This window comes from Salmo trutta, chromosome 22 (assembly GCF_901001165.1).
Source record: "Salmo trutta chromosome 22, fSalTru1.1, whole genome shotgun sequence".
NCBI classification, from domain to species: domain Eukaryota; kingdom Metazoa; phylum Chordata; class Actinopteri; order Salmoniformes; family Salmonidae; genus Salmo; species Salmo trutta.
Window position 1 is genome coordinate 19,963,646 of NC_042978.1, and position 23,560 is coordinate 19,987,205.

Below are 23,560 nucleotides of genomic sequence, written 5' to 3' on the forward strand. Positions count from 1 at the left end.
TAAGGTCAGATGGAGCTGCAGGATGTTTCGGTTGGCTGTTTTATACTCTGTCACCTCTGGCGCGCTCTGTGTTTGTCACAGCAGTCCTATACTCTCTAGTCTACATGGATTCATTCTCTGGCCCCAGAGGGTATTAATAAAGCCATATAGGATTATCCTCAACAAAATGCCTGAGTGAAAACATTTTTGCCATAAAGCTCAAGCAAGCCTACAGGAAGATTTTCCACTGCTTTCTAAACTCATAGATGAGGTATCTGTATAATACAGGACAATGGACACCTTGACACTCCTGAAGTTGTCCTAGGCAGCATTAGGCCATCTTCCCTCCATTCAAGCCTCTATCTCAGGTCACTGCTCCTTAACCCAGCTCTCTGTCCGTACGCTGCTCCACGGAGGACAAGGAGAACGACTTCTACTCCAGCGACTCTGACTTTGACGACGAGGAGCCCAAGAAGTTCCACATTCAGATCCGTCCGGTGGGCAGCAGCAGCAACTCTGCTGCTACAGAGATGGAGCTGAAGGCCACCGTGGGGGCACTCACACTGCCCCCCAACAGAGGGGTACAATGGGAAAAGAGAAGGGGGAAGGAGGGAGTACAGGACCAAAGGGGAGGCATGGATGGGGTGAAATGTGTCACTCATTTTCATGTGGCGGTATCAGACGTCTGATGAAAAAGATAAGCTCAGAAATGCTTATCTGTGTATTATGCCGTGTTGGTTTTTCCTGGTAATTATCTCTCCATGTTGTTGTAAAAACAGCAGGATAGAAGCATGCTTAATTGTTTCGATGCTTCCAGACAGTGTAATTAACGACTCGGCTCTCCTTCTGTTCCAGGTGTCAGTGAAACGTCATCGTTCCAGTAAGTTCCATTAAACTCAGCTTCTGGTTAAAAAAAAGTTGGATTTCTGTCTGTCTCTGTCTGTGTTGTACGCACACATTTGTGTGTATATGTGGGCGCGCGAGTGTGTTCTCTGAATCCTTGTCCTGTCCACAGGAAACAGCAGTACTACAGGCCGTTCAAAGGGGGAGGGAGAGGGCGCCCCCCACAGGGGTAAGTGGAGTTAGCACTCTCTCCACACCACTGGTTTTGCAGCATCAGTACTTTATCAGTTCACCACAATGTATTCTATCACTGTTGAAAGGTCATAAACATCCATTTCATATGGTATTCATGCACAAGGATACTATTACTACCAGTCTGAAGTGATGCTGTGAATGTGATTTACTGTATTGCTTCTGGCGAGGCTTAGCAGTGCGTATCCGTCTAGTAATAAATCCTAGAGGTGGCTGACCTTGGCTGAAAGACGCTGTCTATTTGTCCCACTTCGGTCTGTCTGGAACATGGTTTATTAGTGGGGGAATAGCAGCCTGTGATGCTACAGTAGGAGGCTATTTGCGGAGGAGATGGAATAAAGCAGGGGAAATGAGCAGACATGATTAACGATGAGTGCCTTGATTAAAACAGAAGCATAAAGGCTGATGCTGCTTAGAGAACTGGTCTAATGGCTGGTATGTATCATTATGGAAGATAATGGGCATTCCCTTATGGCTCTGCCCTCCATAAGCACTCCAGTTAATCACATCTCCCTCTGATTGGGACTGATTGGGGAGCAGTCACGAATTAAACTTCACTAAGTGTGTGTGTGTGTGTGTGTGTGTGTGTGTGTGTGTGTTTTTACACTTTGCAGAGGGAGAGCAGGACGGCCTACGCAATTCCATCTCCAGTCCGGATCACAGCAGGTGAGTGAAAGTCAGTCTCGTCTCTCCTCTCCTCTCTGACGTGCATGGCTGTAGCTGTGAGCAGCAGGGAGATGGAGAGATGCTGTGGGAGAGGAAGCCAGCCCGAGATCTGATGATAGTGCTGCATCACTCTGTCAAATCCTGACATTATCTCTGGCTATGCTTTTATTGGCTCCTGGTGATGCATAATCTCCTTCTCTCATTCCTTCTCGCTCACCCACCCTCTAGGTTGAGTTCTACTGCGTCAGGCTCAGACAGTCTCTTTGGACCTCCTCTGGAGTCGGCCTTTAAGTCCAAAAGCTTTGCTGGTAGAGATCAGCTACCGAGAGCAGAGAGTGTCTTTGGTGCATCTGAATGTAAATATGGTTAATATGATAATATACTAATAATATGATATATTATTGATGAAAATTAGGGACAGAAGTTTTTCCCCATCACATAGTCAGTAAAACACCTGTTCCTATGTATGCATGTATGATACATACTGTTTTAGGTAGAATGATTGTCTGCCCTTGTTCTCTCCAGATGCTGCCTTCTCCACTGACTCCTCCTCTCCTGAGAATGTAGAGGACTCTGGGCTGGACTCACCTTCCCATCAGCCCCTGGGCCCCTCCCCTGAGACAGCTGGTTGGGCAGCGTGGCCATCGGTAGGTCAGAGTAAAGAACCAGCAGGACTGGGCAGGCCAGCAGACCCCTTCCTTACTGCCTTTAGAGACCCCTCCTCAGGACGCAGCCCCCACTCCCCCCAGGACGACCCAGCCAGTATCTGGGCAGCTGCTCTACGGTCCCCCCACCCCCCTCCAGACATGGACCTCTCAGCCCTCCGTTTCCCGGTCTTCTCCCAGTCCCTGGTCCCTCCAGAGCTGGACCCGGCTCTGTGGAGCTGTAAACACATCCCTCCTGAAGACCCCTTCCTGGCTGCCTTTGAGAGGACCGTCGTCACCCAGGAGAGGCTGCCCCCCCCTGACGCCTGGGCCCCCCCACCTCCGCGCCCCTCCAGAGACGGGAGGGGGATAGAGGTACGGAGCGACCCCTTTTCCAGTGACAGTAAAACCCTCCCCACCCCCTCATTTTGCAAGGACATGGACAGGAAACGGGACCGTAGCGTCCCGCCCCCAGAATCACCTGACGACCCATTCGCCATCACTATGATTGGCAGCCCCACCCACCAGTCAGCCCTGGCTGCCGCGACAGGGGTCCTGACCCACAGTGTCAGCAGTAGTAGGCTGACCCCCAACGCCAAATCCCTCCCTTTATCCCAGCCGAAGAAGGAGCTGGTCCACTGGAACTCTGTCCACAACCCCTTCAGTGAGGGGACCTCGGCTGGGTCTCTGGCCCTGGGTGGAGTGGTCAATGAGGGAGGGAGGAAGCAACGCGAGTCATGCAGTGAAAGCGAGCCACGCAGGAGCGGCCTGCCTCTCACACTGCATTCTGGGCCACAGGAGGACCTGTGCTTCTCTACTGACAAAGACCAGAACTGTCTGGACCTGAATGCTCCACAGCAATCCTGCAACATGGGCTCACACAAAGGTACAAATGTTACACACTACGCTACTGGGCTCAAATGTCTATGCACTAGCTATATTTTGGGATTGTATTTTTTTATTTCCCCAAATATATTTCACACTATTCAAAACGCCACACAGTCTTTTAGACAACTTCCTCTTGTTTTACAGGTTGTAATATTGGTCATTTCCCTCTCTCCTTCCTCTACAGGTTCAAAGCATAGCTTCAGACAACACAGTGCAGAGCTGCTGGTGGCAGCCCCCCCCAGACCAGCCAGAGCCAAGAGGTCCTCAGGCAGACTGAGTGGCTGTGAGAGAGTGAGTGTCCTCAGGGAGATCACCCTGACTATAGCAGCTCAGGTCTGGTCTCCCTCACAGACCTGTGGCTTTTCCAGCTATAAGTCTGACAAGCAAGGCTAGAACAGTAGTCCTGTTCATTCTTCCAAACATGAATGAAGACTGTAGAAAAAAAAAGTTACAACTAAAATATGTTTCTGATTGAGCTGAGCAGAGAAAATGTTCTGTGAAGAGGGTATGTTCTGAACGATGACATTCTCCACACTGTAACCCTTATATATCCCTGTTGTCTCAGTCCAGGTCAGTGTGCTCATCTCCTCTGCCGGACCCCAGCCCGGACTTCACCTCATCTTCTTCCTCCAGCCCTAGTGAGTGGGGGGCCCAGACCCATGCCACCAGCCCTGCTAGAGGTGGGCAGCTCTCACCCCTCTCACACCTGCACAAAGACCACACACGCCTACACAGTTAGTCTAAACAACAATTTTTATACCAATATTTGAAAGATACCCAATAGCATAAAGCACTTATGAATAAGGACATTGCGCCTTGAACTTGTGTCTTAGACATGGCTATTTTCCCCACAGTGCATCTGTCTCGCGGGCCGAGCCCAATCTCCCTGAGCACCCAGGAGTCCTGGCCTGTGGCTGCAGCCATCACAGAATACATCAACGCTTACTTCAAAGGTGGACAGCACAACCGGTCAGTATACATAAGCCCTCTGTACACCAGATCCAATGTTATTACCTTTTATACACAGACCTGCTGAAGGCGAAGCGTGTGCGCATTTCTCTTCTCTCTTCTCCAGCTGTCTGGTGAAGATCACAGGAGATCTCACCATGTCTTTTCCTGCTGGAATAACTTGTATCTTCACTGCTAACCCAAACGCCCCGGTCCTCAGCTTTCGATTGGTCAACATCTCCCGGGTTGACCACTTTCTGCCCAATCAGAAGCTGCTCTACAGGTAGATGAATATGTGCTATGGGATTGGTTGTGGGGTTACGATATATAGACATATTGCTGAAATGGTAGGATATGTCTCATTCTCCTGAGTGTGTTATTCTCCACAGTGACCCCTCTCAGAGTGACCCAGACACCAGGGACTTCTGGTTCAACATGCAGGCACTGAACCTTTACCTGCAGAGAGAGGCTGAGCTCAACCCCCTGGCCTCCTACTATAACGTGGCCCTACTCAAGTACCAGGTGACTGATGAAGTACAGTGGAACTCTCTTACCTTCTGTCATCTGACCTTTCAAGTATTCTTCAAGATACACATTTTCTCCTGTCTTCCAAATGACAGCATTGTCCTAACATCAACAGCCTCTCCCAACTCTGTTCTTCTTTTCTCATTCCTTCCTTCCCTCCCTTCTCAGGTGTCGTCCCAGGACCCTGGTCGTGCTCCCCTCCTGTTGTCAGCAGAGTGCCAGCGGAGTGGCACAGTGACACGTGTGTCCCTGGACTATCACTGCTGCCCGGCCACCGCCCCCTCCACCCAGCTCACTGCTGTGCAGGTGCTGCTACCACTCGACCACACCGCCACAGACCTGCAGTGCCACCCCCCCGCATCCTGGTGAGCAGGGGGAGGTGGGAATGGAAGGAGGGATGAAAGGATAGAGGGAAGGATGAATGGGTGGGGAGTGGGAGGAGATATGGAAGGGAGGCAGAGAGATGGCGGGTGAATAAATGGGGAGAACAGGAGAATGGGCGGATGGTAGAAGGTCAAGGGAGAGGGTGTGGATACTTTAGACTGGGAGAGAGAGGGAGGATAGTGGACTGGGTGGGCCTCACTGACCCTTTGTCTGCCTTCACAGGAATACTAAGGAACGACGGCTACTGTGGAAGCTACCCAACCTCTCCCCCACCAACCAAAGCAAAGGTTACTGACCTGTCAACAGTACACCCACACCCACCTCATTTAATGGCCACATATCGGTCATATTCTAGCTATAGAAATGATAGATAAGGAAATATAAATGCAGTATAATGTACATTTTTACAAGTCTAGTCTTTGACAACATAATTGCATTGAGTGCTATTTTAATATGCAGCCTCTGAAGGTATCAATCTTAAATATCAAGATTAGCATATGAAAGCTGAGCCCGTGAGTGGGAGATGGGTAACACTGCTATTTATAGGCCTTACAAATAGAGGGAAGTTTGGGGAATATTAAAGCCTGGACATCATAGTTTATAGGCAGTGATCAGAATCTCGGAAAGGTTACAATAACTCCTTTACTGGTCATCCGATCCAAATACCTTTTTCTCCCTCCTTGGTACAGTGCCTTCAGAAAGTATTTATACCCCTTGATTTATTCCACTTTGCTGTGTTACAGCCTGAATTCTAAATGTATTACATACATTTTTTCCTCACCCATCTACACATAATACCTCATAATAAAAAAAGAATGAAAACATGTTTAGACATTTTAGCACGTTTACATAATGCTGCATTTAGACGAGGGACCCAAAAAACATCATGCCAGTTAGCATAGCGGGACAAGAAAGCAAGAAAGACCAACGGTATGCGCTGCTATGGTGATTTCAGCATAGAATCAACAGCTGGTGCAAATCAACATCCGGTAGAAAACAACACAACGGCCCACTGCAAAAGTTGAAATATTTTAACTGGGGTGGCAAGTCCTGTCTACCGTGGAAGCTGACGGCATCGGGTATGTCTGTATCAGCTTTGCACATCTGGATTTGGTGATTTTCTCCCATTCTTCCTTGCAGATTTTCTCAAGCTCTGCTAAATTAGATGGGGAGTGGCGGAACAGCAACCTTCACGTCTTTCCACATATTTTCAATGGGATTCAAGTCTGGGCTTTGGCTGGGCCACTCAAGGACTTTCACATTCTTGTTCTGGAGCCTTTCCAGCGTTGCTTTGGCTGTATGCTTGGGTTCATTGTCCTGTTGGAAAGTAAATCTTCACCCCCAGTCTAAGGTCGTTTGCACTTTGAAGCAGGTACTCGTCAAGGATTTGCCTGCATTTGGCTCCATTCATTGTTCCCTCTTTCCTTACCAGTCTTCCAGTCCCTTCTGCTGAAAAGCATCCCCATGCTGCCACCACCATGCTTCAGGGTAGGGATGGTGTTAGATGGGTGATGAGTCTGGTTTTCTCCAGACATGGTGCTTTGCATTCAGGCCAAAGTTCAATTTTTTTCTCACCAGACCACAGAATCATTTGCTTTATGCTTGAAGTCTTTCACATGCCTTTTTCTCAGGAGTGGCTTCCTTCTGGCCTCTCTCATAAAGCCCAGATTGGTGAAGTGCTGTAGAGACTGTTGTCCTTCTGGCAGGTTCTCCCATCTCAGCCAAGGAACTCTAGTTCTGTCTGAGTGGTCACCTCCCTGACCAAGGTCCTTCTTGTCCGGTTGCTCAGTTTGTTCAGACAGCAGCTCAAGACAGAGTCTGGGTAGTTCCATTTCCCAATGATGAAAGTTTCCAAGACCACTCAACACTCTAGAAATTGTTATAATTGTCACAATTATATATCGGCGATCTACGGACAGCTCTGACAAACTGTCAACTTAGGACATTATATAGGCACGTGTATTTCTAAATCATGTCCAAACAATTGAATTGACCACAGGTGGACTCAAATCGAGTTATAACAACATCAAGGATGATCAAAGGAAATTGGATGCACCTGAGCTCAATTTGGAGTGTCATAGCAAAGTGGTGTGAATACTTATGTAAATTAGGTATTGCATTTTCAATAAATTTGCTACCATTTCTAAAAACATGTTTTCACATTGTAGATGGGTGAGAAATATTGAATACATTTTTAATTCAGGCTATAACATAAGTCAATGGGTATGAATACTTTCTGAAGGCACTCATTGCAATCATTTCAGTGGCCAGTCTGGCCACCAATCTACCTGACGATAGCAGATTGTACTGTCCGATTGCCACAAGTCAGTGTGATTAACTTGCTCCTGTTAGTGGAGGGGAACTGAAGAATGTGTCACTTGTTGGTTGTTCCAGGCTCTGGCACTCTGTGTGCTAGCTGGCAGTGCCTAGAGGTTCCTCGCGGCCCTCCCCCCAGCCTGGCAGTCCAGTTTGTGGGATCGGGTGCCTCCCTTTCGGGCATGGACGTGGAGCTGGTGGGCAACCGTTACCGCATGTCCCTGGTAAAGAAGAGATTTGCAACAGGTAGAGTAACATGTTACTAGGCCTGGCCAATAAGATACAGTATGTGGGGCCTGGAGTTTCACAAGGTAGTATGACATGAACATTTAGGAACTTCACACATTTGTCTCCTTGGCAGGGAAGTACATGGCAGGCTGCACCTTGTGAGGAGAAGTAGGAAAGCCCAGGTCACCGTTGGGAGTTCCTGGAGTACACATTGCACTTTTAGGCCTCTGGGCCATACCGACCTAGACGCCCAAGAGGGAGAGAACAGACTGACCAGGATGGTTTTGACGTTGGGACCACACATCATGCTCACTCTTTTTCCCCCAAACTTGTCGTGTATGGTGTCCTGACCGCTAAGGACCAAACTCATTTTGGGACCTAGACTTTATTTTTGTATCTTTCAGCCCTGCGTCGTACACATAATCCTTTTCTCTTTGTACTGAATCCTGTTCTGTTTGCATTGTGTGCCTTTATCAGCAGTTTGAAAACTGGATGTAAGAAGTTGGTTTTATTGAAGAGAAATTGTTTATGAATAAACATACTACTTGTCAAACAGAATTGCCATGGAATATTTTGGAAGAAAATGCGTGTCTAGACTGAGGGCTCTGTATCGCTAAAGGGTTACAGATTGTGATAGAAAGGTCATTTCCAATTGAGCCGACAGCTGCACCGGTTACCGTGAATGCAGCTAACGCGGAACATTGAAATTTAAAAGGCAATCACACAATACTCATTTTATAGAGCACTTAATCATTGAGTAGTTAGTTAATTTGCCAGGACACAAATGCTTGTGAAGCTATTGTTTTTCCAAAAGATGTTTCATTTGACATTTAAGAAATAAAAGCTTGGCCAAACAGATGGTTTAATACCAATTTATTACACATTGACCAGTACAAAATACAGTTGAACTATGCAGTTTGTTACAGACTTGTCTGCCCTCAGGCTAGGTAAAGTGTAGTCAAGAACAGGTTTAAAAATACATAAAAATAAGGGTTCAAAATACAGAAGAACCAGATCTAGTTCAATAAAAAAATTATCCTCAGCCAAGTCAAAACAGATTTACAAGGAACAAAGTACACAGAAATGACTTTCCAACAAACTTAAAGGCAAAGTACTGTGACAGGCACGGGTTACAAAGAGCCTTCAATAACTCAAGCTCAGGATTCTTATAGCTACTACAAAGTCTGTGGGGGAACAGGGGAAACTCAACCAAAAGTGTTTAGAAAAACGCTCCATGTTGGTTGTAATTTCCGGTTGAGCAGACATATGCACCGTTTACCGTGAATGCAGAAACATTACAATCACACTATATTGCTGATCTTCAGAGCAACTGATTGAATCCAGCCCTAAATCAGCTATATTTTTTCATAAATAGAAATTCTCTCAATATGGGCAAGTGACTGCTGTTTCATAGATTTTTGGGCATTTACACCCCAAATATCAACGTTGTTTGTGAAATATTGATGTGTTGACCAGATGACAAATTATCAAAAGAAGACAAAACGTCTGCCTCAGTCCCAGCCACTAAATAATCAAAGCAAGGAGGACATCCCCTTTAAAAAACACAAACAGTACAGTATGGGGAGAGAAATGATTGGGGAAAGACCAAGCGATACCAAAGGCCATTGATGAACAGATTTTTTTTTACATCATATTAAGAAATCGTTATATTTTAAAGTTTGTTGGTTTTGCACAAATCAGCCCTCCTACAGTACAATTGTACAGCTATATAATAACATCTTAGAGTAACAGACACAAAAGCTGTTAGCATTTTCATATATCAAGCAATATGAATGAATAAACATGGAGTGGGAGATTCTGAATATTTCCTTCCAATCAATATAGAATGAGTCCATTTGAGTAACGGTAAGGGGAGAGCCTGTCTGAACTCAAACAGCATCAGTTGAACTGAACAGATGCAACTAGAGTTTCCTTTTAAGGGTTTTGGCTTCGGAGGTCCAACGCTCTTTCACGTTTTGTTAAATACATACTATCTTACATCCCTTAAGAAATTTGACTTGGCCCAGTTTGGGCAAGACATACAGCTCCACAAAATGGATGCCAGACACCTCCAGTTAACCCAGAAGGTAGATCATATGTACAATCTGGTGGTTTCCTGAACACATTCCACCACTCTCCTTTCAGTCTTTAAAACATATCTAAATGTCTCAACATAAGAGGCAACTGGCTTGTCCTAGACACTGGGGCGTGACATCTAGAAACACCCTGAAGTTCTACAGTCATGGATCAATGAGACTTGCCTTGTGTGCATCCTGAAATTGAGTTTCTGCCAAATGGCATCAAAGAATCGTTATCATATGGATGAAAAGTGATATATATACACGGAGAAGGTTACTTGAGTAAGAAGGAGTTGGTAGAATTAACAGTAAGTGGCTCTCTTTTATAGTTGCCTCATAAGAACAGAACAGAGCATAGAAAAGGATGAGGTAACTAATCATCTCATATGGCCAGGGTGTTAAGAGGTCCCTGCCTTCCAATCAACTGAGACTAGGGGTCTACTGACATACCCAAGCGTGGCCGCGCTGGTGGGAGAGGGACGCGCTGGTGGGAGAGGGACAAGTCCTTTGCGTCAGTGGGTTGCATCAATGTGGGTTGAGCTGCCAGTAGCAACAGAGGCAACATGTATAGTATACTCCTACAGGTTTAAAGGTGCTTTAGAATGTCTGAGGTTCTGAAACAATACATTCATACTGCGGTAGAGGCACAGCTGAGGGAGGAGATAGACATCTGTAGTAGTGGCGGTTAAAGAGTTATCATCTAAGGCACTGGAATTACACAGCTAATAAAGGATAAGATACACACCACTCATTCAAAGTTACACGTATCCAACATCGGTACTGCACAAAGTCATCCTGAATCACAGTTGCAAAACGGGAACAAGTGAACGGAGAGAAATTAGAACTGTATACCCCTGTCAAGCCAAACCAGCCCCCCTTGGTGAGCATACATTGTTTTCCCTGGGATAAAGATCCCCTCCCCTTTAACTACACTAACTAGGAGGTGTGATAGGGTAGGGGCTGAGCCTAGTACTCTTCTCTATATACACTGAACACACTGGATGTGTAGCGGGCTGGGCTAGCCAATCCCAGTGTGCTGACAGGCCCAGGGTGGCAGCAGGCCTCCTGGACTAGTGGGTCTCAGATTTCCTGCAGCGAGTGGTTGATTTCGATCCTCTCTCTTTTCACGGCCGGCTCGTTGGGCCCTCGGCCCTCATCACTGCCTATGTCACTCATGTCATCTGAGAAGGACGGGTCTAAGATGGGAAAAACAGCAGTTAACAAGAGCTAGGTAAAGTCTAGGTTAATACCACATTGAGACTGATAGGGAAAACGAGTCAACACTAGGAACCAGCGGGAGTAGACATACCTTTGTCAATGAGCATCATCGAGTTAAGGTCACTGAACTGTGTTTCAGAATAGAGGGAAAATGTGATTAGTAATGGATTAATACAGATTTACATGCTGTCAACAAACAGGCCATATTACTCATAATCCAAAACGTTGACCTGGTGTGCAATGAAATATGAATAATTATTTCAGTGAATTTTGCAGGAGTTCCACAGAATCGCTCAAGGAAACAGGTACATAAAAGCTCTCCCACTCACCTCTCCCATGACAGCGATGGGCGTCTCTCCGGTTGCCTGGGCGACGCGGTGCTCCACCAGGTAGAACATGTACTCATCGTAGAGCAGCCTGATGAGGTGGAAGGAGCCGAAACTAGCAGCACTACGCAGGGTCAGGTCCCTGATTACCATGGAGCTGTGGGGAGGGAGTGGGGGAGAGAAAGAGGGCCATCAGAGAGATTCCATTAACACAGCCCCACTGAGCTTGAATGTGCCCCTGCCACACAAAGCTAACCACCACATTCATCAGCCTGCAAATACTACCACACCTTAGTGAAAAGCAGCTACATTTTACATTTCTACTACATATATAGTTGAACAAAGATATATTGGCACACTTTCACTTTTCTTAAATCATTTGCCATTTCTAAAATAAGTTAATCTTTGTCCCCACACCTTGTTATTGGGATTGTCAACATTGCAGAACCAATTTCATTTTTTGTAAACTTAAGTTGGCATGTACAAAATGATTGGCACGGGGCTAGTACTTGGTTTCACAGTCTTTGGCCAAGATGACTGTAGACAAACTCTGTATCTTTGAGCTTGCTGCTCCTTTCTACTGCCAATTTTGCCCACTTGTCAGCATTCAAAGAGAATAACACCCTCTCTACAATCAAACATCGGGAGGCTATATGCTGTGGGGTTGCTTTGCTGCCTCTGGTACTGAGGGCCTTGAACGTGTGCAAGACATCATGAAATCAGCCAATTATCAAGGTGTTTTGGAGTGCAATGTTCAACCCAGTGTCTAAAAACTGTCTCTGTTGAAGGTTGTGAGTCTTCCAACAGTACAACAACCCTAAACACACCATGGAATGGTTCAAGAAGACCGGACTGTTCTGGAGTGGCCAGCTAAAGCCTTGTTCACACTGCAGGCCTTAATGAGCCCATTAAATCCGTTTTGGACTACTGACTGTCCAAACGGTGAAGTTATAAGTGACCAAATCAGATGTGTGTGTTCAGACAGCAGTCATTTGCTGACAAGGCTACGCTAGTTGTCATAGTAACGATGGATGTGCAGTCGTGTAGGCTAGTGGTTCCTATCACTCAGAAGTTATGCAGCAAGCTAAGGTGACAACAATGCCTTCCATGGAAGTTTCCCAGTTACTGTGAATGTTCAAAATCATAGGGTAAGAACAATTTTTGGCTAGGCGCAGCAGTCAACGAGCTAGCTAGGTAGCTGTTCAGCTTTCCAGCACATTCACTAATTTGTTTGTAAACAATTAACAGGCAAGTTAGCTACCACATGTTCTTGTCAAACTGTCAGAGTAGCAAGCAACAAGATATGCTGAATAACAGTCTAAAAACCACTTGAGGGGGGGCTCGAGTGGCGCAGAGGTCTAAGGCGTTACTAGAGACCCGGGTTCATTCCCGGGGTATGCCCAGAGCGCGGTCAGATTTTGGCCAGAAATCAGATTTGTATCCGATTTCAAATTTTATTGGTACATATTTAGCAGATGTTATTGCGGGTGTAGCGAAACGCTTGTGTTCCTAGCTCTAACACCGCAGTAGTATCTAACAATTAACAACAATACACACAAATCTAAAAGTAAAAGAATGGAATAAAGAAATATCAATATTAGGACGAGCAATGTCGGAGTGGCATTAACTAAAATACAGTAGAATAGAATACAGTATATATATATATATGAAATGAGTAAAGCAGTATGTAAACATTAAAGTGACTAGCTTTCCATTATTAAAGTGAACAGTGATTCAATGTCTACGTACAGTGCATTTGGAAATTATTCAGACTCATTGAGTTTTTCCACATTTTGTTACGTTACAGCCTTAATCTAAAATGGATAAAATATTTTTTTTTTGCTCATCAAACCTTACACACAATACCCCATAATGACAAAGCAAAAACGTTTATTTTAGCACATTTATAAAAATACAGAAACTGAAGTATCACACATTTACTATTTAGACCCTTTACTCAGTACTTTGTTGAAGCACCTTTGGCAGTGATTACAACCTTGAGTCTTCTTGGGTGTGACGCTACAAGCTTGGCACATCTGTATTTGGGGAGTTTCTCCCATTCTTCTCAAGCTCTGTCAATTTGGATGGCGAGCGTTGCTGCACAGATATCTTCAGGTCTTTCCAGAGATGTTCGATCAGGTTTAAGTCTGGGCTCTGGCTGGGCCAATCAAGGACATTCAGAGACTTGTCCGGAAGCCACTCCTGCATTGTCTTGACTGTGTGCTTCGGGTCGTTGCCCTGTTGGAAGGTGAACCGTCGCCCCCAGTCTGAGGTCCTGAGCTGAGGTCCAATCAGAACCCCTTTCTCCCGTAGAGGGGGGGGGGGGGGGGGGGGGTAAAACTAGTAGGGATTGACATTCACGTCCTGTTGTAAATCAAGGGAGAAGATCCAGGCCTGTTCTCTCAAAATTCACCAAAGAAATGTTCTTTGTCCCAACATAGCAGTCTCAGCGGGAAAAAGGTAACATGTTCAAAAGTGAATACTTGAACAATATTTTGAACTAGGAACGTGAGGCATGGTAAGAGGCGAAATGTTATAAAGGAAATACTGTAACTTGGAAAGTACACACACTATATAGCTGAAGTTACCATACTATGGGTTGTGCATGTAATCTGAAATTATAGTGTTTTTGTTGAGGGGGGTGTGATTTGAGAAGTTAAGAGAAATATTCTCCATAACTTCGCACAGTGAGTAATCACCGCCCCAAAGTGAGGTCAGTGGCTCAGTACCTTTCGAGCAAAAGGTATAAATGGGTTAAGAAAAAAAACCACATTGGACCAGAAAAAGCGTGAAGCCGCAGCTACACGTTTAAAATGATTTGAAGTTTGAATCTCAGAGTTGGAGACGAAATAAAAAAATAATAAAATTTGTAAAAAAAAAAATCACCTCCGGGACAATCACTGGTACGGCTGATTAGCGGTCCTAAGTAAGGCATCTTTAAAAGGGAATTTATTTCCTGTTGCTCTGCTCAAAGCATCGTATTACGCTACTCACATCCCCCCGCTGGGGAACCATCGATACGGCTGGCTAGCCTATCTTCAAGAGCGAATGGAAGGAAAACCAACTCTGTAGTTCTGTTCAGGACTACATGACAAGTCACAGGATACCGGGCAACTACGAAGAAGGACAACAGTAGAAGACTTGTTGGAACCATTTTGGACAATCAGAGCCTTACAAGCGTGCCGCAAAAAGGCCCAACCCCCTTTCAAGACTGGCCAGTTCACCGAGAGATCCCAGGCATTTCACGTAAATACATTCATGATTTCATGCTCAAAGCGGGCGGTGGTTCGTGTGTAAAATATGGTTATTGTACGTGAGAGTAGTTTCTGAATGTGGCAATGTTAAGTGTCTATGTCCCTCTCTTCTTTAACAAGCATCCATGTGGTGATCATTCCGCTAGGGACCTGTCTTCAGCGTATTACGTCTCCAGTCAATAACCAGTGCAGAGTGTGTGTTTATCCTATGTTCCCATTTAATTAGCTTGTAAATAAATAATTAAACCAATTTGTGTAGTACTGAATATAAGTAAGGCTCTGGTTTTTGCAGATGCAAGGATTTTACAACTGTTTAGAATGGTGATCTGATACAAGGTTATGATGAATAAGTTGACTGTTTATAGATGTGATAGGTAAAGACCTTTTAGAGTTTAAATAGTTACCAACTCCCGAATTAAAAGAACTGCTCTCGTGGTGCCCAAGATCCTAATGAGTTAATTGTTACATGAATAATTAAAACAAATCTGGTAACAACTGAACATTGTTATTTATCTAATTAACTGTCTTCAGATTAATGTTAAAGTCAAGTCACGTCAACAGCAGGATGCTGACCACCATACGTCACTGTAGGGATGGTGCCAGGTTTCCTCCGGACGTGATGCTTTGCATTCAGGCCAAAGAGTTCAATCAGACCCGAGAATCTTGTTTCTCATGGTCTGAGAGTCTTTAGGTGCCTTTTGGCAAACTCCAAGCGGGCTTTCATGTGCCTTTTACTGAGGAGTGGCTTCTGTAGGGCCACTAACGTAAAGGCCTGATTGGTGGAGTGCTGCAGAGATGGTTGACCTTCTGGAAAGTTCTCCCATGTATAAAGGAATTCTAGAGCTCTGTCAGAGTGACCATCAGGCTCTTTGTCACCTCCCTGACCAAGGCCCTTCTCCCCCGATTTCCACTGTTCTGGGGACCTTCAATGCTACAGACATGTTTTGGTACCCTTCCCCAGATCTGTGCATCATTCTGTGCATCAGATCTGTGCAACATCATTCAGATGTTCATTGGCAAACTTCAGACGGGCATGTATATGTGCTTTCTTGAGCAGGAGGACCTTGCGGGCGCTGCATGATTTCAGTCCTTCATGGCGTAGTGTGTTATCAATTGTTTTCTTGGTGACTATGGTCCCAGCTGCCTTGAGATCATTGACAAGATCCCCCGTGTAGTTCTGGGCTGATTCCTCACCGGTCTCATGATCATTGCAACTCCACGAGGTGAGATCTTGCATGGAGCCGAGGGAGATTGACAGTTCTTTTGGGTTTCTTCCAATTGCGAATAATCGCACCAACTGTTGTCACCTTCTCACCAAGCTGCTTGCCGATGGTCTTGTAGCCCATTCGAGCCTTGTGTAGGTCTACAATCTTGTCCCTGACATCCTTGGAGAGCTCTTTGGTCTTGGCCATGGTGGAGAGTTTGGAATCTGATTGATTGCTTCTGTGGACAGGTGTCTTTTATACAGGTAACAAACTGAGATTAGGAGCACTCCCTTTAAGAGTGTGCTCCTAATCTCAGCTTGTTACCTGTATAAAAGACACCTGGGAGCCAGAAATCTTTCTGATTAACATTTTTGACATGCGTTTTTCTGGATTTTTTTGTTGTTAATCTGTCTCTCACTGTTCAAATAAACCTACCATTAAAATTATAGACTGATCATTTATTTGTCAGTGGGCAAACGTACAAAATCAGCAGGGGATCAAATACTTTTTCCCCCTCACTGTATGTAAATAAGATATGTTTTTTTATTTTTTATAAATGTGCAAAAAATTTCGAAGAACCTGCTTTCGCTTTGTCATTATGGGGTATTGTGTGTAGATTGATGAGGGGAAAAAAAATATTTAACCCATTTTAGAATAAGGCTGTAAAAAAAGTCACGGGGTCTGACTATTTTCAGAATGCACTGTTTATAGATTGGGTCCATACCTGTAGAAGGACCACTTGAGCAGGAACTGTCGTGCGGCCCTGGGAAAGCTGGGGCTACCTTCGTGGGGCTTAAGGACCTGGTTGACCACGTTGTCAAGCCAGGCGGCCCACTGGTCCAGAGAGCTCTGCTGCTGCAGGGTCACCTTGAAGTCCTGCTCCAGCCGCTGGACCACGCTCTCGTCACACTGGCACACCCACGACGCCTGCTCCTGTTTACCAACACACACAAAACACATCATACAAATAATATGTACAAACACATACGAATAGACATACAGTCAGAAGTCAGAACTATCAACAGGTGTTGATAGGTAGGGGCGTACCTGTACGTTGGCGAAGTCGACACGATTGAGGTCGCTGAGCATCTGGTTAATCTGAGAGGTGTTCTGCAGCACGGCACGGGCTGCCTGGGCCAGGTGGTTCAGAGAGGTGTACCGACGCAGGGTCTGGGCAAATGCACTCACCACCGCTGCCTAGAAAAACGCACAGGGGAGAGATGATTGACTTCACCAGGGAATGTCTCAGTGTACCGTTACTACTGTATCTGGGAGTATCCAGGGACACTATCAGGATGTTGGAGCCTTTTCTGTACCTTGGTGCGGACAATCTCATTGGGAAAGTCGCTCATAGCTGTGGTCAGCCAGCCCTCCAGACTCTTGGCAAAGTTGCGGATGGCCTGAGTGAGAGTGCCTGTAATACAAAACCTGGATAAATATAAATGACTGGGGAGGAGGAGTATGTGTTTGACTTGGAGTAGCAATGTAGTGATAGTGTTGAAGGTATTCAGGTGAACGTACTGGGGACAGGGCGCAGCACGTCAGGGATGAGGATCTCCACCAAGGCCTGGTACAAAATGTGGTCACAGCTCCTCATCCACAGCTTGACAGGCTCATACTTGCACAGAGAAATCAGCTTCTGCCTGGGGATCACCCCCTCCATGTCCTCATCACTGCAGACACACATAGCATACAATCACTAACAGCACAGTTTTAAAATCACAGAAAACATGCATTTAATGCCTGCATGTTTTTCCTAATTCAAATAGAGTACTTCAGTAATCTGACCTGTTGGGGATGGTGGTGGTTCCGTCACTAGATGGCGCTGTTGAAAACCAGAAGGTCTGCCACAGTTTCTCAATGAAGTGGAACTGGAGGTTCATCACCACGTCCAGAGTAGCCTAGAGGAGGAGAGGAGTGGAGGATGGGGAATGACAAAAAACACACCGCGCAGAGCCATGGCAACCAGACACACAACAAAGTGTCTCTGCAGCAGCCTCCCAACTGAACCCTCAGTTTGAGTCCGAGGCCAAGCTTAACGCTGCCTTCCTTCCAACCCATTGATCCCAAACCACAACGAGGACCATATTTGAAAGTGACATTTACTACGAATTAACCTCTAATATGAATTTAATGTTTGTTTTTTAATAACATGGATTATAGGGCAAGGACGATACCAGTATAGCAGTATCATGGCAAGGAAACAAAACATGATGCGGATTTAACTTTAGGAAAACAGCCCTAACTTGGGAAACAACAATTATGTTGTCATCCAGAGTCACATTTATTTTACAAGCTAAAACAAACAATATTTTGCATACAGCAGGTTTTTAAAGAACCAAAGAGTTGTCTGCTTCAAGTTCTCATTTTTACCATGGAAGAAATATGACGATACTAGTATCAACCTGGCCCTAATGATTATAGTGTGTGCTATAAGAGTTTACCTCCCTGCGACATTGGCAGGCTCAACTCCCCACCCACACCTGACTTCCTCATTCCTGTTTGAACTCTCACTTAGAGCTATGAGCATGTGCTACACACTAATCAACACTCCACTGTAACAGATCCATGACAGATTTATTATACTTAAGATTTACTAACTCACTATACAAATTTCCAGTAACTTCATGGGCTAAAAGGAGACTTCAGTGAGAATTTGTAAAAAAGTATTTTATATAACGTTACACAACAAAAAGACCAAAAACAAAGGCCACAGAAAGCCTACGGTAGGTTTTACTAGCACATAATACAGACAGCAGTGAGCGTCCTGTATGTTTTGTCTATCAGTGCTCTGTGGTAGTGTCTCTCTTCACTATGATTCACACCATGCCCAGAGATTCTCCTTTGGCAGGACATGCTCCCCGTCTCCAGTTACAGCCCAGCACAGTATAGGCTTTCCTTCAATCACATGATATGTTTTTGCTTCCAAGAATCACCATGGCAACCGTGTTTACCGTTGCCCCAGCAACAGCTTAAACACTGAACTCCAAAACAAAAAGGAGAATTCCCCTGCCCCTACAAACAAGTGTTTTACCTCCCCAGTTTTACCACACAGGAAAAACAGTGTGCTGGAGAAAGACAGAGACAAGAGCGAGAGGAGCAGGCTGGGACTGAGGTTCCTTAACGTTGCCCCAACACACATTTACTTCATAATGTGGTTCCAGGCTGAAGTTTTTATTACTAATTGTATCATTCAACAGCAGGCTTCATTGGCATGGCTGATAGCAGGATATTTGTCTCTTATCAAAAATCAACTTTGACAATAAATGCAAGTATGGAAGCCAACACCAATGAAGATGGATGTGGAGGCAATTCATACATTGCTTGCTTTAACAAAATGTTCGAATACAAAATCTACAGCTTTGTTTCCACTGAATGCAGGGTGAGGAATACGTTCTTCCTGAAACTACACCTTGATTTGTCCTTTGTACACTTGTACCTTTATTTGCTTTGTAAATTTCAATTACCATTAATAATCCTCCTAGTATAAAGTTAACAGATCGTTGTTTGCTCACAAAGAGAAAAGCGCATTAACATTAACAACGCACACACATAGCGCTGTGAGAGTGACAGAAATGCACCGGGCAGATAAAGGCAGGAGCCCATGTGCGGATCCACAGACAAGGCAACACAAAGGCCCAGGGGGAGGCGAGCACAAAGACACCAAGATGTCCACCCAGCGAGCTGAAAGGTTAATTGGCATGTCTTAAAGGCTTCGCTGAGATGAAAGGAGGCTGGAACAAAAGGAGTGTGGTGTGGCTGGACAGGGGGAGGCCATGGATAATATCATAAACCCACGGCTTCAGCGCTTTAATTAAGCTCTTCAGGGCCCTCTCCCTTTCTGTACCTTCTCTCTGTAGCTTGAAAAGTCCCCAAAATATTTACATTAAACATTTCACTCACTCATCACTGTATCCCATCCAGGGAGGTGGTATTCTCATCAGCAACATTCAACAGTAACTAAGGAGGTTATAGCACCAGCTCTGAAATGTACATTTCCCTCATACATCAACTAGGACAGGACCAATGTTTGCTCTAATTCTTTTCAGCATTGAGCAAATTACAGGTCATGAGCAGAAACACATTTTTTGCGAGCATTCTGTGCAACTTCCGGCACACATTAACTGTGAACACAGAGGCTGTACACACAAAGTTATAGTTTCAGAAAGTGGCTAACAGGCTATAGTGGTATTTCCACATGGATTCAGAAAGTATTCATACCCCTTGACTTTTTCCACATTTTGTTGTTACAGCCTGAATTTAAAATTGATTAAATTGAGATCGTGTCACTGGACTACACGCACAAACAATACCCCATAATGTCAAAGTGGAATTGGTTTTAGACATTTTTACAAATGAAGTAAAAACATCTAGAATTTTGAATGACTACCTTGTCTCTGTACCCCACACATGCAATTATTTGTAAGGTTCTGTAACTAGGTCACTCAGGAACATTCAATTACGTCCTGGTAAGCAACTCCAGTGTATATTTGGTCTTATGTTATTTCATTTGAAATGTTTTATTACAACAATAATACACATCAATACAGGGACATTCCTGTGAATACAATGAAATCGAACACCAGACGTGTGGGGGGAAAGAATTGTGCTTGAATATCCTTTTCCAGAAAAATAACATTTGCTGGTGAAACAGACAATTTCACAGGTCATTTGAGGGTCAAAATCTCATTTCATTAGGAATTCAAATCCAACAAGTTTATTAAAAATGACTGTTAGGGATATGATACCACATAGTGGTAGGATCAGACAGACAATTTCAACCATTTAATTCTAAAAGCACCCACCAACGACTCAAAATCAATAGCCTCAATGATCATAGTCTTTCACTAATTGTGATTTACGAATATAATGCGTTTTATTCCTCGAAACAAATCTAAATAACAGAATTTACTTTATGTTACTAGAAGAAAGAAAAAGTGACTGTCTTGGGTAAATTATTCTAGATAAACCATCAGTCCTGTGTGAATTCTCTCTAACTCTCTAACTCTGAATGTTCGGCTATGAAAAGCCAACTGACATTTACTCCTGAGGTGCTGACCTGTTGCACCCTATACAACCACTGTGATGATGATGATGATTATTATTATTATTATTATTATTATTATTATTATTATTATTATTATTATTATTATTATTATTATTATTATTATTATTATTATTATTATTATTATTATTATTATTATTATTATGAACCTACTGGTCATCTATGAATGTTTGAACATCTTGGCCATGTACTGTTATAATCTCCACTCATCACATCCAGAAGAGGACTGGCCACTCCTCAGAGTCTGGTTCCTCTAGGTTTCTTCGTAGGTTCCTGCCTTTCTAAGGAGTTTTTCCTAGCCATCGTGCTTCTACATCTGCATTGCTTGCCGTTTGTGGTTATAGGCTGGGTTTCTATATAGCACTTTGTGACATCGGCTGATTTAAAAAGTGCTTTATAAATAAATTTGATTGATTACAACCCATAATTGAGATATGTTGTAGCCACTGACTTAATGAAACTCATGGAATTAATCCTATTATCGATGTTTAAAGATTCTCTATTTGAAATGTTTTTAGTGATAACAATTCCTAAATATTGAACTTCCTTTTTAACAGGTATGGAGACAATGTTGACGGAGTCACAGCAATGAATTGGCATGAGATCACATTTGTTAAGGTTGAAAGTCAACCCAGAGGCCAGAGAACATTTCTTGATACTGTCAATAGCCAAGGGAATAGCTGCTCTCTATCCTTTAGAAAAAGGGCAGTATCACCTGCAAATTGACTGATATTTATACATCTTTACCAAAAATACAGATCCCTTTTAAATCCTCAGATTTGTTAAGAAATACGGCTTGTAAATCTGTGGCTAAAATAAATAAAAAGAGGAGAGATTGGACAACCCTGTCTAATTCCTCCAGCAATAGAGAAACGAGGGGATGTGCCATTACTCATAGCCACCGAACTGCTCCAAATCCCACCAACATCAGCCGCCTCAGAGCACAACTGGTCCTTGTTTGGGAACACACACACACACACCAAAGCACGCAACAGGTTGACCAACAAGGGTTGAAAATTTGGTGGCCATCCATACAAATTTGGCTTGTTGTCAGGCTCAAAAAGCCTCATCAACAAGGTTGGAAAGTGACAGTGAAGATGAGGCCTTAGAGTGTGATGTTCAAAAAGGTGAACATTGAGGAGGTCCAGGGAGAAGACACGGAAGCCTGAGAGGAAGACAACCAAAGCTTTAGTTTCTAGACTATCATTTTACAGATGTATGATGAAAACGTTTTTGGGAGATGCAATGGATCATTGGGGATCATTCAATATTCCCTTTTGTTGTTCAGTGAAATCATCCCATGTGAGTCAACTCATTTAATTAAAGTTCAATTCGTAACAAAAAAAAAATGTATTTCTATTGGAAGGATTTAATAATTTGCAATTAGGTTTTTATCTCCATATGATATGGTAAATATATCCAATGCAAAAAACATCTACATTTAAAATGGTATTCATATTAATTTGCATATGTTTACATTAATTCCCATGGAAAGATTCCACCTCTGAATATCCCCAAATGTGCAGCCCTAGTAACAACCATAAAAAGGGAAATAAATGTAGATTGTGTAATAACACATATTATATTAATAGTTTAGATCTTCAATTGAACTCAAACTTAAAATAAATACATTTCTGAAAGCTAATCAAGCCATATGACAAATAAATTGAGATTTATTTACATAATATCGATCTTGAAACAAAATGAAAAGACTAAAAAGTAATATATCTTAGTAAGCCATCAAATGTGAAACAAAAACCACTGTGGCTTACGTTGGTTAATGTTCATATGCAAAACTCGCCACCACGGACAATATGGTCCTATGCAATATCACCTATATGCAGTTCAGATAAATGATTGCATGAATAAAAACTCACGAGTTGAAACGGTATATAGCTTCAATAGCCTACTACTGTAAAACAGGCCAACTTAAAGCATAAATCAGTCAGTCATGTAGCGCCACCCTGTGCCTGTCAATGACAGCAAACCCCCCGCGAAATAAGGCTTTCCCCCCCTGCGCCTTGCCTCATCGACTTGTGGCCACAGCGTCGCACAGGCATCCCTGTCGCGCTTGCTCAAATCTTCTGCAAAGTGAATGCCTTCCTCCCTGCAGATCGGCGTAAGTTTGGCAGCTCTCCACACCTCGTCTCTCATGTTCCTCAATGCAAACATCATGATGACCTGTCTGTCTGTTCTTCTCCTTCCTCTTATCTCTGAGACGGTGTACAATATCTACCGCAATGTTCAGGGTAGCAGGGGGCTATGGAACAACCTTTCCAATAATGTCAATCACAGTCCCTCTGATATTCTCACCATCAGTTTCAGGTAGGCTGTTCAGTCTCAGCCCCCATTGACGCTTGTATCGGTCCAGTTCAGCACTGGCTGTGCACAGCTCCTTGGTTCTCTTTTGTCAGGGCATCAATTTTATTTTTCAACAGTTTCACATCAGTGGTAATATCCTCAATGCCTGCTGCATTAAACTCTGTAGTTTTGGGAACGTTTGCAATCGAGAGGGTATTTTTATGAATCCTCTCCTCAAAGCCATTCAGCCAAATAGCTTGTTCAAAAAATTTCTTGTTTAAACCCTGGATTGCCTCGAAGATGGCTTCATTTGTGATAGGCTGGGGTGGTTGAGTCTGCCTGGTGTCACTTTCTCGTAGTGTCTTCAGGTTGGGGAGGTTCAAAGGGGTCATTTGGACATCTGTACCGAAGACGAATTCCTCCAACCACGGTACCGTTAC

General features: G+C 44.0%; 2 protein-coding genes across 8 annotated transcripts in view; one reads left to right on the forward strand and one right to left on the reverse strand.

The window, feature by feature from the left end:
• Positions 1-8,226, forward strand: part of LOC115158323 (F-BAR domain only protein 1) — a 42,365-nt gene extending 34,139 nt beyond the window's left edge. For 2 of the 3 annotated variants that reach the window (XM_029707123.1, XM_029707124.1), the window contains 15 exons: positions 382-560; positions 835-859; positions 995-1,051; positions 1,689-1,740; positions 1,969-2,096; positions 2,266-3,270; positions 3,457-3,563; positions 3,838-3,952; positions 4,127-4,241; positions 4,348-4,503; positions 4,610-4,754; positions 4,914-5,110; positions 5,352-5,416; positions 7,524-7,691; positions 7,807-8,226. In XM_029707123.1, the coding sequence (XP_029562983.1) occupies positions 382-560; positions 835-859; positions 995-1,051; positions 1,689-1,740; positions 1,969-2,096; positions 2,266-3,270; positions 3,457-3,563; positions 3,838-3,952; positions 4,127-4,241; positions 4,348-4,503; positions 4,610-4,754; positions 4,914-5,110; positions 5,352-5,416; positions 7,524-7,691; positions 7,807-7,835 (2,543 nt within the window). In that variant the 3' untranslated portion in view covers positions 7,836-8,226. The remainder of the gene's footprint in view (positions 1-381; positions 561-834; positions 860-994; positions 1,052-1,688; positions 1,741-1,968; positions 2,097-2,265; positions 3,271-3,456; positions 3,564-3,837; positions 3,953-4,126; positions 4,242-4,347; positions 4,504-4,609; positions 4,755-4,913; positions 5,111-5,351; positions 5,417-7,523; positions 7,692-7,806) is intronic. The other variant, XM_029707125.1, reaches the window with a different exon arrangement.
• A 303-nt stretch (positions 8,227-8,529) lies between these two features.
• The window catches only part of rfx2 (regulatory factor X, 2 (influences HLA class II expression)), a 63,890-nt gene continuing 48,859 nt past the window's right edge, over positions 8,530-23,560 (reverse strand). For all 5 annotated transcript variants that reach the window (XM_029707133.1, XM_029707129.1, XM_029707131.1 and 2 more), the window contains 8 exons: positions 17,543-17,655; positions 17,276-17,427; positions 17,071-17,168; positions 16,802-16,951; positions 16,479-16,687; positions 11,299-11,452; positions 11,061-11,097; positions 8,530-10,947 (listed from right to left, as the gene is read on the reverse strand). In XM_029707133.1, the coding sequence (XP_029562993.1) occupies positions 10,832-10,947; positions 11,061-11,097; positions 11,299-11,452; positions 16,479-16,687; positions 16,802-16,951; positions 17,071-17,168; positions 17,276-17,427; positions 17,543-17,655 (1,029 nt within the window). In that variant the 3' untranslated portion in view covers positions 8,530-10,831. The remainder of the gene's footprint in view (positions 10,948-11,060; positions 11,098-11,298; positions 11,453-16,478; positions 16,688-16,801; positions 16,952-17,070; positions 17,169-17,275; positions 17,428-17,542; positions 17,656-23,560) is intronic.